At 49.9% G+C, this 14178-nt stretch overlaps 1 protein-coding gene across 10 annotated transcripts in view; it reads left to right on the top strand.

Annotated features, from left to right (window-relative positions):
- The window catches only part of GTF2I (general transcription factor IIi), a 103934-nt gene extending 90736 nt beyond the window's left edge, over positions 1-13198 (top strand). For 8 of the 10 annotated variants that reach the window (XM_045993409.1, XM_045993406.1, XM_045993402.1 and 5 more), the window contains 12 exons: positions 2718-2819; positions 3479-3544; positions 3882-4065; positions 5117-5175; positions 5991-6071; positions 6719-6802; positions 7138-7321; positions 8518-8546; positions 9927-9968; positions 10731-10775; positions 11252-11328; positions 12066-13198. In XM_045993409.1, the coding sequence (XP_045849365.1) occupies positions 2718-2819; positions 3479-3544; positions 3882-4065; positions 5117-5175; positions 5991-6071; positions 6719-6802; positions 7138-7321; positions 8518-8546; positions 9927-9968; positions 10731-10775; positions 11252-11310 (935 nt within the window). In that variant the 3' untranslated portion in view covers positions 11311-11328; positions 12066-13198. The remainder of the gene's footprint in view (positions 1-2717; positions 2820-3478; positions 3545-3881; positions 4066-5116; positions 5176-5990; positions 6072-6718; positions 6803-7137; positions 7322-8517; positions 8547-9926; positions 9969-10730; positions 10776-11251; positions 11329-12065) is intronic. The other 2 variants (XM_045993400.1, XM_045993401.1) reach the window with 2 other exon arrangements.
- Positions 13199-14178: the final 980 nt, after the last annotated feature.

The following is a 14178-nucleotide window of genomic DNA, read 5'->3' as shown; positions in this document are numbered from 1 at the left end:
TGGTTCTGGCTTGGGGTATTAGGAATTATGTTACTAGGAACATAGGTATGAAAGTTTTTGTATGGACATAAGTTTTCTTGGTTTTTGTTTTTTTTTTAAAGATTTTATTTATTTATTTGACAGAGAGAGATCACAAATAAGCAGAGAGGCAGGCAAAGAGAGAGGAAGGGAAGCAGGCTCCCCGCTGAGCAGAGAGCCCGATGTGGGGCTCGATCCCAGGACCCTGAGATCATGACCTGTGCTGAAGGCAGAGGCTCTGACCCACTGAGCCACGCAGGCGCCCCGGAATTGTTCTACTTTCAAAGATAAATGTACTGACATACAATTTACGCACAGTAAAATGCGCCCATTTCTGTCGTGTAGTTTGAGTTTGGGGAAGTGTTGGTGCCAGCACTTGAGGGGGTTTTTGGATCATTGCCAGCACCCTGCCACACACACACACACACGCGTGCGCACACACACACACACACACCCTGCGCCTCAGCAGCCGCAGCCTCTCCCCGTCTGCTCTCATCCCACGAGATGCGTTGGCCTGTTGGGAATTTCGTGTGAATGGAGTCCTGTCGCTCTGCTCTTTGCAGCGTAAGGCTTTTCGATCTACCCTCGCGGCATAGCCCCGTGTCCCCTTTTCATGAAGCAGCCCTCCATGGTGTGGCTTCCCCATGTTTGTTTGCACGCTCGTCAGCGGACATCGGGTCTGTTTCCAGCCTTGGCTGAGAATGAGACGGTGAACACTGGTGAGCAAAGCGCGGCCTGTGTCCTCTGGAGGAGCAGAGTCCTGGAGCTGTTCAGGGCCACTTGGCAGTTCTCGGGAGCGGTCTTGTCATCTCACACTCCCGCCAATTGCCACCGGTCCTCTGCTCTGTCGTTGTTTTAAATTTAGCTTTCCCAGTGGGGGTGTGGTACTTTTTCACGTCACTGTAAACCTGAATCCTGCCTTTTAATGTAGAATAAGAACTAGGTGTTTCAGTCAAGTCCATTCTGTCGGCTGCTCCCAAGTGCCTTCCTGTATCACCCCGTTGTTACAAAGGCTCGCTTCACCAGCGCGGAGCCTAAGCAGAGGGGGGCGCTGGCTGGCCTTAGTAGCCTGTTTAGGGGCTGCAGGCATGGGCGGACTGATGGCCTCTTCGTGATTGTCCTCCTGGCGAGCCCAGGCTGCTAGAGACAGCCAGCCTTTGCACACTTGGTTTCCGTATTTGTTTTAGAGAAAGAGCGTGCTTGTGAGTGGGGGAGATGCAGAGGGGGGAGGACAGGCGGACCCCGTGCTGAGCAGGAGCGCAGTGAGGGCTTGATCTCAGAACACTGGGATCAGGACCCGAGCTGAAATCAAGAGTCCGGTGCTTAACCGACGGAGCCACCCAGGCGCCCCTTGACGTTTTACAGAGAATGACAGATACATTTCATCTTGAATCCCCCACTGCCGTCATCCCCTGTAACCCTCCTCGGGATTCCGAGGCCATATCCAGGCTGAGTTCAGAAGGTGGAAAGTGGCCGTGCGCACGCCAAGGGCTCGCATTGCTTGAGTCCGGTTCTGGCCCGCAGGCACGTCAGAGACTAGTGAGGACTGAGGAGCGAGACCCCACCACGTGCTGTGTGCTTGGCTGCAGGCTGCATGGCCCCCAGAGCTCAGGGTCCCCACGGGTACGGTGGGCACACGTGTCCTGTGAAAACACGGTGCGCTCGGGGCAGTGACCAAGCTGTAGCTGTTGGTCGTGTCGCTGCAGGTGTTGTTCTCCACGGAGGGCTGCAAGGGAAGTAGGTAACTCAGTAGAGAGGTAGTTCAGGTACCTGAGAAAGCCCAGAGGATATTTTTACTTTTTTAAAGATTTTATTTCATTTGAAAGAGAGTATGCATGTGCGGGGGGGGGGGGGGTTAGTCTCCAGCAGTCCCCGCTGAGCTCGGCCCGATGCAGGGTCCGTCCTAGGACGGACCCTGAGATCATGACCTGAGCCGAAATCAAGACTCAGAGACTTAACCAACTGAGGCACCCTGAAAGCCCAGAGTCTATACAAATATTCTGCAGAGTGGCAATTTGGAGTTTGGAGAGCTATCTTTAGAATGTTGGTTATTTTCTTAACAAATTTGAAGAAACTTAATTTCTTCTTATTTTCCCATTATTTTGGCTATTATGTTTTTTAAAATTCTTCAGATTAAAATAATCTTACTATGTAAGCGTTAGGTGACTTCTGCATAAAGAAGAGTCAGGGCTTGGGATTTATAAGAGTAACTTAAACTAATAGTTCTTTTCATTCAGTGGAAGAACAGCCGGTTTCCCACAGCACTGTTTCTGATTGGTACTAAGAATGCAGAGGGAGGGTGTGAGCAGAGAGTCCGCTGCAGAATCAAAGGAAGCCTTCTCGCGGAGACTGCAAGCCACACCCAAAGCTGTCATTGTGTTCAAGGGTTGCGAGGAAAACACACAGGCAAACATAGCTACCCCAAAATTAGATGGCTCCAGAAGGGCTTGTCGGAGCATTAAGTGAATTGAAGATTCGTCAGATCTTCCAGAAGTTAATTGTGTTTGGGGCGAAAGGGGCTGAATGTGGGGACGGAAGTGGAAAAGTGGATGGAGGCCGCGGTGGGGGCCTCGGTGCCGCTGCACGGCTCGGTGTTTGTGTACGGTCTGAACTTGGTTTTTCGGGGAAACACGAGCGATACTTACACATGACGGAGTGCCTGTATTGGTGATGATTTTTTCCTTCTAATTCTTCTCTAGGCCCTAATAACAACAACCCTCAAACCTCAGCGGTTCGAACCCCTACCCAGACTAATGGTTCTAATGTTCCCTTCAAGCCTCGAGGGAGAGAGTTTTCCTTTGGTAAATACGAATTTTATTTTTCTTAATTTCATCATTTTATATAAAAGGAACTAATACAAACACTGTATTTTTCTAGGTGAATTGTTCTTTCTTTGGTTAGTTAGTGTATTTGAGCTATGAAAGGTACTATAATAGCTGTTTAGCCCCTCTGTGCCTCAGTTTCTGCATTGGTGAAATGGGGGTGATCTTACCCCCCGCCTCGTGGGATTATTCTGAGCGGTGCGCACACTCAGTTATTTCGAGGGGTTATTCTGAGCGGTGCGCGCACTCAGTTATTTCGAGGGGTTATTCTGAGCGGTGCGCGCACTCAGTTATTTCGTGGGGTTATTCTGAGCGGTGCGCGCACTCAGTTATTTCGTGGGGTTATTCTGAGCGGTGCGCGCACTCAGTTATTTCGAGGGCGGAACCACACCTGGCACACTGAGGGCTGTCTCTGTTTTGGGAGGTTTCTTGGTTCTGATCTGGTTTTGATTTTAGCCTGTGTCTTTTCTTTGTTGCCAGTGTTTCAGTAATACAGTGAGACGGTTTAATCATGTAGAATTAGAGAAGTTGCCAAGACACGACTGTGCTAAAAACCTATGTCTTTTTCCTTAATCTTTGTTGAGCAGAGATGTATTTTGCCAAGTAATGCTAGTAACTGTCTTGTTTTTCACTTGCAGAGGCCTGGAATGCCAAAATCACGGACCTAAAACAGAAAGTTGAAAATCTTTTCAATGAAAAATGTGGTACGTTTATTTTGAAATATTAGTGTTAAAATACATGGTAGCCTTTTCCCAGTAGGAGAATGTGCACAGAATACAATGTTGAGCGTTGACATGTTGCTGTCATGGGAGGTGCCTGTGTTCTGCGGGTGTGGATTCCACCTTTTCTCCCACTTTTCTGAGCACTGCAACATTGAACACATTTTTCTAAAATTGGAAGAAATACAATTTTTCCAAAAAAAAAAAAAAAAGGATACAATTTTAGTACCTGCAAAATGTAATTTTAAAAGGACTTTTTAAAAAAGGTTGCGTTTTGAAACGTGACTGTGAGAAAGAAAGGAAACGTCTGTGTGTGTTCCAGGCGAAGCTCTCGGCCTCAAGCAAGCTGTGAAGGTGCCCTTTGCGTTATTTGAGTCTTTCCCAGAAGACTTCTATGTGGAGGGCCTGCCTGAGGGTGTGCCCTTCCGGCGGCCGTCAACTTTCGGCATTCCAAGGCTGGAGAAGATCCTTAGAAACAAGGCCAAGATTAAGTTCATCATCAAAAAGTAAGCGCAGGGAGCTGAAAGCCTGGCCGTGAGGCCGTGGCGCCGTGACATCGGCACATTGGGACTGGGCTTCCCCTTTGTGCCAAGACCTGGTTAGCTCTAGGAGTCAAAGAAGCAATCTCTTTGAGCTGTGCTTCTGTAGATCTTTTAAGTTTTTCGTGATCGGTTATAAGAGGGAAGGAGGGCTGTAGCTTGTCAGCGGGATAACCCCTTGACCTTGCTGAGTATACCACTGTCTTACCATTAACGGTGCTACTGGGGTCTAAGCTGTCATTTGGTTTTGTGACACCCCGTGATTTCTCCAGAATACTTTCTCTTTCTGTCTTTAAGTTTATTTATTTTTTTAGTAATCTCTACACCCAAGCTGGGACTTGAACTCACGACCGTGAGATCAAGAGTCGGAAGCTCTTCCAACGGAGCCCAGCAGGTGCCCCCAGAATATTTTAAATTTCAGTTGGCTTTGGAGGTCTATGAATTAGGCCAACACAGTTGAAATGGATGGGAGCAATCAGAATTAAAAATACATGTTGATGCTCAAGAATGACATGAAATTAACGGAAGTGAATTTTAGGCTGTTCATGCTTGCTTTTGAGTCAGACAGCAGAGTTGTCAAATGTCCAAGCCGACGCTGCCCACCAGGATGGCTGCCTCTTGTACTTCCTGCCAGGTCTGGAGAGGTCTGGTGGTAGCTAAGCCCTCTGCCTCTGTGTCTTCCTAGAGAGAGCCTCGTGCTTGAGTTTTCCCCAGTTTGTTTTGTTTCCATGCTGCCCCCATGCAGCGGGTTCCCCGTTTCCATTCTCAAGTCTAGCGCTGGGCCCTTCCAGGACACGCTCGTTGAAGCTGGTGGAGCTCGTTGGTGCTGTGACCATGAGCAGAGCGGGGTTTTTCCTAGGTGTTTCTTTAGACGAGGGACATGTTCTTTCTGTTCTTACGTTACTAAGAATTGAATGTATGTATACAAAAAATAAATGGTTTTGTAAAATCTTTAACTTTTAATGTTTTACTCTGGGATTATTAGCACACATGTTTTTTTCTCCTTCCTATTTTTCAGGCCCGAGATGTTTGAGACTGCAATTAAGGAGAGCACGTCCTCCTCGAAGAGCCCTCCAAGTGAGTGTCCTTGCTGCAGAAAGTGTGTTGTGGGAAATGGATTTTGCAGCAATGATTTTTTAAAAAAATTATTGAAAGAACAGCTACTGAGTTAAAACCAGGAAAGCTCATTAAAAGTTGTGGTTTTGACTGCTTTACAATTTTGAGTTTATTTATGAGAATGTTTACTTGTCTGTGGCTATACTGAGCACAGCGACAAAGAGAAAAGAGTGGGAGGGGGCAGTCTTTCAGGAAGCTTAATCCCTCAGCGTGACAAAATACACCATCAAAAGGAACAACCCCCGGGTCGCTGGGTGGCTCAGTGGTTGGGCGTTTGCCATCGGCGCAGGTCATGATCCCCGGGGTCCTGGGATGGAGTCCCACATTGGGGTCCCTGCTCCGCGGGAAGCCGGCTTCTCCCTCTCCTGCTTCCCCTGCTTGTGTTCCCTCTCTCGCTGTGCCTCTCTCTGCCAAATAAATAAATAAAATCTTAAAAAAAAAAAAAAGGAACAACTTCTCACAAAATTGCCTTAAATACTATCTTGGGTCATTGGAATTTTAAGTGCGTCAGTAGAGCTGGGTTTTTTTGGTTTTGGTTTTGGTTTTTAGTTTATTTATTTGACAGAGATCACAAGTAGGCATAGAGGCAGGCAGAGAGAGAGGGAGAAACAGGTTTCCCCACTGAGCAGAGAACCCCATGCGGGGCTCGATCCCAGGACCCCGAGACCATGACCTGACGAAGGCAGAGGCTTCACACAGTGAGCCACCCCGGCGCCCCCGTCAAGCTGGTTTAATTACATGTTATGTGTGTTCTAATCCGAACTTTCTCTTTTAAGGAAAAATAAATTCATCCCCGAACGTTAATACTACTGCCTCAGGTGTGGAAGATCTTAACATCATTCAGGTGACGATTCCAGGTATGGTTTCTCTGCCTTTTTCTTGTTCATGTCGTTGTCCGAGTTTGGGATTTCACTTGGCTGACTCGGGTTCCTGGGGCTCGCTCCGTGCCTTGTTGTGCTCCTGCCCACCCTGCCGGGAGCACTCACCAAACATATCACCTGACCCGTTTCTTTCCAGAGAGCTCTACGCAGTTACGAGACACAGTATGAGCCTAGTACCTCGTGTCTTGTTTAGGAAATCTGGACAGGAGGGCAGGCAAAGCTCCTTCTAACAGGAACAAAGGCATAGTATTTTCAGTTTGTCAGAGTCAAATCAGATACGTCATTTCAATCTTACTTAGTGTAAGATACTTAAATCGTGGGGCACCTGGGTGGCTCAGTGGGTTAAGCCTCTGCCTTCGGCTCAGGTCATGATCTCAGGGTCCTGGGATCGAGCCCCGCATCGGGCTCTCTGCTCGGCGGAGAGCCTGCTTCCCCCTCTCTCTCCGTCCGCCTCTCTGCCTACTTGTGATCTCTGTCTGTCTAATAAATAAATAAAATCTTAAAAAAAAAAAAGATACTTAAATCGTCCCAACACATGAAACGAGTTCACTCAGAGCACCAAAAAATGGACTTGGAATTAAAATCGCATTATTGAGCTGTGGCCGTCTTCTTGCCTTCTCCAGATGATGATAACGAAAGGCTGTCAAAAGTTGAGAAAGCGAGACAGCTTAGAGAGCAGGTGAATGACCTCTTCAGCCGGAAATTCGGTGAGTTTGGCATTTGCAGTCAACTCGGACGTTTCCTCCCAGCAAGCGCTGGACGGTAGATCGCACTGTCGGCTTCCTGTGTAAAAGGAAGTGAAGTTGAAACGCAAGTGTTCTTGCAAGGGTTTTTCTAAAGTTTTTCCTAAGGAGACCTTACTATGTTAGACTGTCAATGGTGGTCACCATGCACGCGAGTAGAAGTGAGGTTCGGAGGCAGGGTTTGGCATGTACCACGACTGTCAGTAACTGCGGCAGCTGTCCTTAATGCTGCTCATGTTTCTCCTCACTCCGGGGGTGATAAGCTGATCTGTGCTTTTATGCTGTTTGTCTTGTCCTAGGCGAAGCTATTGGTATGGGTTTCCCTGTGAAAGTTCCCTACAGGAAAATCACCATTAACCCTGGCTGTGTGGTGGTTGACGGCATGCCCCCCGGAGTGTCATTCAAAGCCCCCAGTTACCTGGAAATCAGCTCCATGAGAAGGATCTTGGATTCGGCTGAGTTCATTAAATTCACAGTCATTAGGTAAGCGAGTCTTTCCTGCTTGTTCGTAAGAACGAATCTGTCGATCGTGAGGCTGAGTCTTCTTCCAGAATGCAGTCCTGGGTAGTAATAGAACCAAGTTTTCCATGTAGTGAAGGGAACACGTAACACCCTTGAGCCCTTCTGCTATGAGATTCTCTTCTCCCTAGGCTGACTCCTCGTTGTCCGGTTTTGAAGGCAAGGGGTTAGCGAACTACCTTTGCCTATGGCCCAGAGCCAGCCTGCTGCCTGTTTTTATAAAGCCTTCCTAAAACACGGCAGCGCAGTTGGCGGTACACAGCGTCTGCTGCTGCTTTCAGCTCACAGGGGTGCAGCGGGGCAGCTGGGGCAGAGACAGGATGGTCCACAAAGCCGAAAAGACTTACCAGCTCACCCAGGACAGAAAAGGGTGGCTAGCCCATGCCTTTGGAGTGTCGGCCCAGCCTCAGGTCAGATAGGGCTCAGATCCCAAGTCAGCCAGGTCGTTCTGTCTCCTTGCCTGTACCATAGAGCTGTGCTCGTCACCTTTGAGAATGGGCTCCCGACCACGGAGCGGGAAGGAGGATTTTTCCCCTTACTCTGCCAGCATCGTGGCGCTACGTTCGCTTGATACTGTGCGTCCCAGCAGGCGTCCTCTTTTCCATCCGCCCGAGCAAGGGTCCTTGTAGTCTTCACCGTTGCGGCTCCCCAAATCATCCCTATCGCTAAATCTTCCCAGTCCGTCCACGGTTAAGTTCCACTGTTTCTAGTAGGTCACTTCGGACCGGCTCTCTGAATAGCTCACGCGGTAACCTCCCGAGGCTTTCCGTCCTCCGCCTATCTTCTCCCAGTACCCTTTCCCTAAAAACCCCGTTTTTGTCCCACTTAACCCATACCCGGGGCCCGTGCTCTTCTCCAGGGGTCTGGGTGAAAGCTCGCTTCCATTAGACCGTGTCACTGAAATTACTGCGTTCTTTTTTCTTGGCTCCTGTTGTGTTCACCATCTTTAGTGTGGCCTTTTCTGATGATGGTCTGTGGTAGTTATTCATATGTCTGTCTGTTCATAGATTAAAAAGTGTATGATTGAAACGTAGTTGGATAACATTGCTCATTCTAACACGTAAGTGACGTGAGTTAAATATTAGTTCAATAAACCGAACATACGTGTAAATTCTTGTAGAGCAAAAATTAACTGTTGCATAATTTGTTTCTCTCTTTAGACCATTTCCAGGACTTGTGATTAATAACCGTGAGTAGATTTCATGAAATCTTTTCCTTTCTTCTTTTCTGGGGTGTGAGAGACTGTGCACGGGCTCTTTGCTCACAGAATGTGGTGTTTTACATCACATTACACTTTGGTGTTTTAGCCGCACTGCCAACGCACCAGGCACTTTTCTGCATGTAAATTGGGGTTGGGTGCTTGGCTGTTTAAATCCCAGGTTGTTCGTTATAAGATGCTGATGCTAGTCCCCCTCTTGAGAGTCTCCGAGTAGCTTAAATGACTCATTTGGCGTCAGACATCTTACGCAGGGATCCGCGAGCTCCTCCTTGTTTGTAAATAAAGTTTTATTAGAACATTCCTGGCTTCCTTGCTTCGGGTGGGGCTGGCAGGCCAGGAGAGACCGCTGGGACCTGCAGAGTCTGAAATCCGCGCTGACTAGCGCTTCATGAGGAAGCGTGTTGAGCCCTCACCTGGAGCCATGCTGAGCTCGCTCCGGAAGGACAGTCTGTATTCCGTGTGACCACCGTGTGACTGCCGCTCGCTGCTCTCGGTCTGAGCCAGTGTCTGGCGCAGGTTGGGCGCCCACGTGTTGCTGCCCTGACAGATGCACGTGGTTTTCCAGTTCCCTCACGTTCGTAACATTTAAAATCGTATTTTCAGCAAGTACTTTGTCAGAGTATTTCAGAAGTGAGAATTCTCTTTCCCCAAGCACCGTCAGAGCTTCAGTCTCTTTTCCGGTTGGTATTCTGACTCTGACACCCTTCTGCACCGAGTACCCGGTTCTGGGTGTGCTCTGGGAGAGCGGAAGCCTCTCCAATGTCGTGTTCTGGAGTTTTCGGGGTCCCTGGAGCAGCGAGCAGCAGAGGGCCTCCCCCGGGCAGTCCGGCCGTCACCATAGGTGCCCCTGCCCGCCCTCCTGTTCCGCTTCGCGCCGTTGGCTGTTTGGGGCCTTCGTGCTTCAGAGCCATAGACTTTGTTCTTGATCTTCTGCTTCCGAAGTTTGGGGTTTCACTTGGTCATAAAACATACTCATTTGGTTGTACCCCTAAACCACACACTCTCTTTTTAAAGGTTCTGTTTTTATTGCCGTCTCTGTCCCGCCGGTACGTTGGTCCCCAGCAGTGTTGGTAATGAAAGAGGACCCGGACCTTGCTTCGCAGATTTTCCCTGCACTTCGTGACGGTCCGCTCTCGTCACACCAGGGAGCTAGTGTGTGGTCGAACTTCCTGAATTAGTTACTCTGACGGGACATACCCGAGCTCTTCATTCCTGTGCCCTTCTTGTCATAAGGAAAATCGTGCCTTTGTGGCAAGGTCGAAGCATCCAAATAGAGAACGTCTGTAAACGTGCTTTTCCGTTGTGACAGCCTGTCGTTGTGTTTATGTTAAAATCTGCTTTTGTTTGCAGAGTTGGTTGATCAGAATGAGTCGGAAGGCCCAGTGATACAAGGTAAATCACGCAGGGTAAAACAGAAATATTCCTACTTTTGCGATACAGTGGGTTGCGTGAAATGAGGGGGGCCTCACTTGCTTACAGGCGCTGACTTCGGGGAAAGTCATTTACACACTCAGACGTCGTGCTTTTGACTCCTGTGCTCAGGAGGCCTATACATGCTCGAGCCCTGGGTCCTGCCTGAGAGCTGTGGGCCACATGTCATTTGACCCCACCCTCCCAGTCAGGCAGAAAGGAGGTCAGGAACCCTAGGAGGCCAGTGTTGTAGAGTGTAATTTTTTTAGCAACGAGTGTGTCTTTCTAACTTTACCCCTTTATGCCATTCATGTCTGAGGCTTGTTATCTGCCTCGTTGTGTTGGGTGGAAATTGTGACTTGAAACATTCCTTAGAAACCAGCCTGGAGGCCGGCCACTGTGATCCAGTTCAAAGCAACGAAAGGCTTTTATTTTATCAAAAAGGAATCCACAGGATGTGGGGAGAGACCTAAAAAGGAACTTCTTGGTAGAGCTGTGTTAATGACGGTCGTTATTTAAGACTCGGGGTGCGCAAGGTAACTTAACGTGTGTCCGCAAGGAGATTTGGGGAGCTGGTGCATCATCACGTTTAAGCCCAGGACGCTGTGGCTGCTGTGGGATCTGGGACTTGAGCTTTGTGTACACTGTCTGGAGAGCTTTCTCCTTGCCTCCTCTAGGCCCTTTAAGTAAGTGAGAGCGACTTTAGAACAGTGTTAGAGTAAATCTTCCTGTGTTTTTCTTCAGAATCCGCTGAGCCCAGCCAGCTGGAGGGTCCTGCGACGACAGAAGGTAAAAAGGGTTAGTCCAGCTGCCAGACACTGAAGTCCCTTAAGAATGTCCTCGGGACGAAAGATGGAGTGTGGTTTCCACACCGCCTCCCTAAGGCCCTGTGATTGCGTTTTCTTTTGTCTCGGGGGGCATCGGATCTGTCGTTTACATCCAGAAACGGTCGTGTGAGCAGTGACTTGTGGTTCTGCTGCTCTGTTTTCCCTGCGTGACTCTTAACGAACCCTGGACCAGTGCAACGACTACTTTCTAACCTGGATTTTTAAATAGATCAGTAATGTGTTTGTTACCTTGGGATTTTTCAGTAACACAATTTGGAACTGATTGCTGGAGGACCGTTGTCTCTGAAAATGTGATCTTCAGTGTCTTACGGTTCCTGTTGAGTCATTTCAGTGCGGAGTTTGGAGGAGTGGGTTTCTAATTCTGCAGATGCGCATTCCTAGTGCAGTTTACCAGTTGCCTTTTGTTCTTCTTGATAGAAATAAAGGAGACTGATGGAAACTCTCAGATCAAGCAAGAACCAGACCCTACGTGGTAGACCTCTTCCCCTCCTCGGGTAAATCAGCTTCTGTGTCCGGGATGCCGTCTCGTATTCGTCTGAACCCGCCCGCGAGTTCAGAAGCCAGTGTTTTCCCTGCTTCAGCTGTAAACGGTGTCCCCCACCTTCAGGTCATAGGAGGTCAAGCGTAAGCCCTACTGGGTGCTTTGAGTTAGAGGATCAAGCAGGGAGATGTTCCTTAGATCAGTATTTGTGAGTCAAAGATGTAAAAGCTCTTTTGTCCTAAAAGGAAAATGTTTTGTTTCTGGTCTGTAGGGTAAGTCTCCCCCCCTCCACTGGAATGCACTCCGAGTCCGCATCACTACCCTGGCAAAAATAGCATTGCAGAGTCTGGCCGAGACGCACAGTCCATTGGGCATCTTGCATAATGGACCTGCAGCCTTGAACTTGGCCAGGTTGTTAACAGGAGAGGCAGCTATACACCAGGAGTCCGCCCGCTTGGTTCTTTGGTCCCGTCGCACCTCGCTAAGGCCGCGCTGTTCAACAGTGGCGGTGGCCGTAGGGCCAGGGTCTGGCGTCACAGTCGGTGCTCCGGTCTGCACCTGCTGGGGCACTTGCTTATACAGAGACCGGTTCTGGTCTGGGGGCTTGCCGTTTACCGTCCGTTCGTGCGTTAGGGCTGATTGAGTTTTGCCGTGTGCCAGCGTTCTGTTGCATGTTTTGTTGCTGTGTGTTAATGTCCTGTATCCGGAATAACCTGGTTTCTCGCTTCTCTGTTTTGTCTCCTGTTGTAGCCTAAAGTGTCAGTGGGTGAGAAGAGCTTTTCGGACCTGTTACTGCCCCAAGCCGTGTAATATACTTGTATAACAGAAATACCTTCTATACAAACCTTTTTTTCTACTTTTAGATAGAAATGTCTACTTTTTCAGCAGTTCTGTGAATTGAATTAAAGAGCAGAGTGACTGTAGATTCGGAATGGCTGGTTCGCTTCAGAATGTATTATAAGGATTCTACAGCAATGCTGGAAACGACAGGGAAAACGACAGGGATGAATCTCATCAGATTTTTTACGTATCGGCGGAGCCTTCAGCTAACGGTGTTTATTTTCCAATCAAGCGAAGATCTCTCCTGCTGGAACATCTCGGCTCCTGCAGCGACGAAACACCTGTGATCGTTCAGTCCTTTCAGTCTTTCTATTTGAAAAATCATTTAAGTGACCCTTTTGTTCACGGCTCTCCTTGGCGACGGAGTGAACAGTTAGTATCTGTATATTTGACTAAACCTTTTCCTAAGCGATCTATCATGGTTCCTATGTTTTTTGTTTTTTTGGTTTTTTTTAAATCATAATTAAAAACCCACCATCGGGATCCCTAACAAGCCGGTGAGAGGTTGGTGTGTCAGCGTGTGGCCTGGAGACGCGGTACCGGGAGTCTCTTCCATGGTGATGTCCCATCCAAGTGACACACGGGGCAGGGCGGCCCAGCGGCGTCGGGTCAGGTGCGAGGGTTGGGCCCAGCCCGGGGACAGACGCTCAAGCCTCGCTCTCACGTCACCCGTCGTGCTGTGGGTTTCTGGAACGCTGCCACCTCGGATCCGCCTGCAGGGGTGTTCATCGCTTCGCTGCTGTAGAGCTTGGGTGCGGGGAGTGGGGGCCGTGAGCTCAGGATGCGCCCTCCGGTATTCCGCGCCACTAGTGGGAGAATCTTCCACGGGTTGGATTTCACAGGCAGTGAGAGTTGTAAAATACCAGCCATGAGAAGCTAGAGTACATGATGGCATAGAGTTTTCATTAGCTTTATCACAGCATTCACGATGGAGAATTATATCACATGGTAGCAGAAATAGGCATTTTTATGTGTTGCTTATATTTTACCTCAAATTAAATTGTAGATATAGGGTAATAAATAAAATCCATCCATGCCTTTCACACACTAATTCATTTCTTTCGAAGGTGTTTTCGTGGTTGCGTGTGGGGACGGTGGGGGGCTCGGCGGTAGCCGGGGTGCGCGGTGCAGGCCAGGCGGCCGCTGTTCGCGAGCTTTCTGGGGCCAGCGCGCATCCGGTCTGAGCGGGCCCGAGCTCCCACCGCGCTGGCTCCCTCCCCGGGTGACCCCTGCCTCGGCTTCTCCCCTGCGTGAGCACGCGCGCGCACGTACACATCACGTGCGGACCACACATTTTTTTCTGTCCTCCCAGCGTGGCCTCTGCCTTTCCCCTCTCCCCGACCCGTGTGTGCTCAGGGAAGGCGGGGCTCCCCTCCCGCCAGCCCAGGGCCGGTCTCCTGATTCCTTTAAGGCCTTCCTGAGGTGGGCACAGCCCGAGCTCGGCCTTGCTGCCCTTGTCCCCAGCTGCCCATCCCCGCCGCTTCCGAAAGCTCCGTCCACGGCCGTGTTCAAAAGGAGTAGAGCGCCTGCGCCCAACACTTAACGGACCCGCGGGATTACAGGCGCGGCTCGGAGCTGTGTCCTCCCGTGCAGCCTGAGCGCGCCCAGCCGGAACCTGCCCAACGGCTCCCGTTTCCTCGTCTTGTCAGCCTTCGCTTTCCTTGTTTGATGTCACTCCTGCCGAGCGCATAGCTCGTGTCCCCCGGACAGACAGCCCAGAGTCAGCGCGACGGCCCCGTCATCGCTTTGGAAAGGTCTAGGGATCGCTCTCCTAGCGGTTCCGCCTTCCCTCGTGACTCAGCAAGCCGAGTTTGAAGACCTGCTGGCTCTCCCCCCGCGGGGGCTGCCAGCCCGGCCCCTCCGGCAGGAGCAGCGGGTGAGACGCGGGGTTCTTAACGACTCGCCGTGGGTCTCCAGAACCTTCCCGCCTGTCAGCTCCAGGCCCCTGCGAGGGTTCGGTGTTTCCAGACGGCCTCCCTGCCTTTGTTGGGGCCACCCTGGCTTTGTTGGCGGGGGCGATCCC

Source organism: Meles meles, chromosome 21 (assembly GCF_922984935.1).
Source record: "Meles meles chromosome 21, mMelMel3.1 paternal haplotype, whole genome shotgun sequence".
Taxonomy (NCBI): domain Eukaryota; kingdom Metazoa; phylum Chordata; class Mammalia; order Carnivora; family Mustelidae; genus Meles; species Meles meles.
Note: the sequence above shows the minus strand (reverse complement) of the source record. Positions and strands in the feature narration are given on the sequence as shown.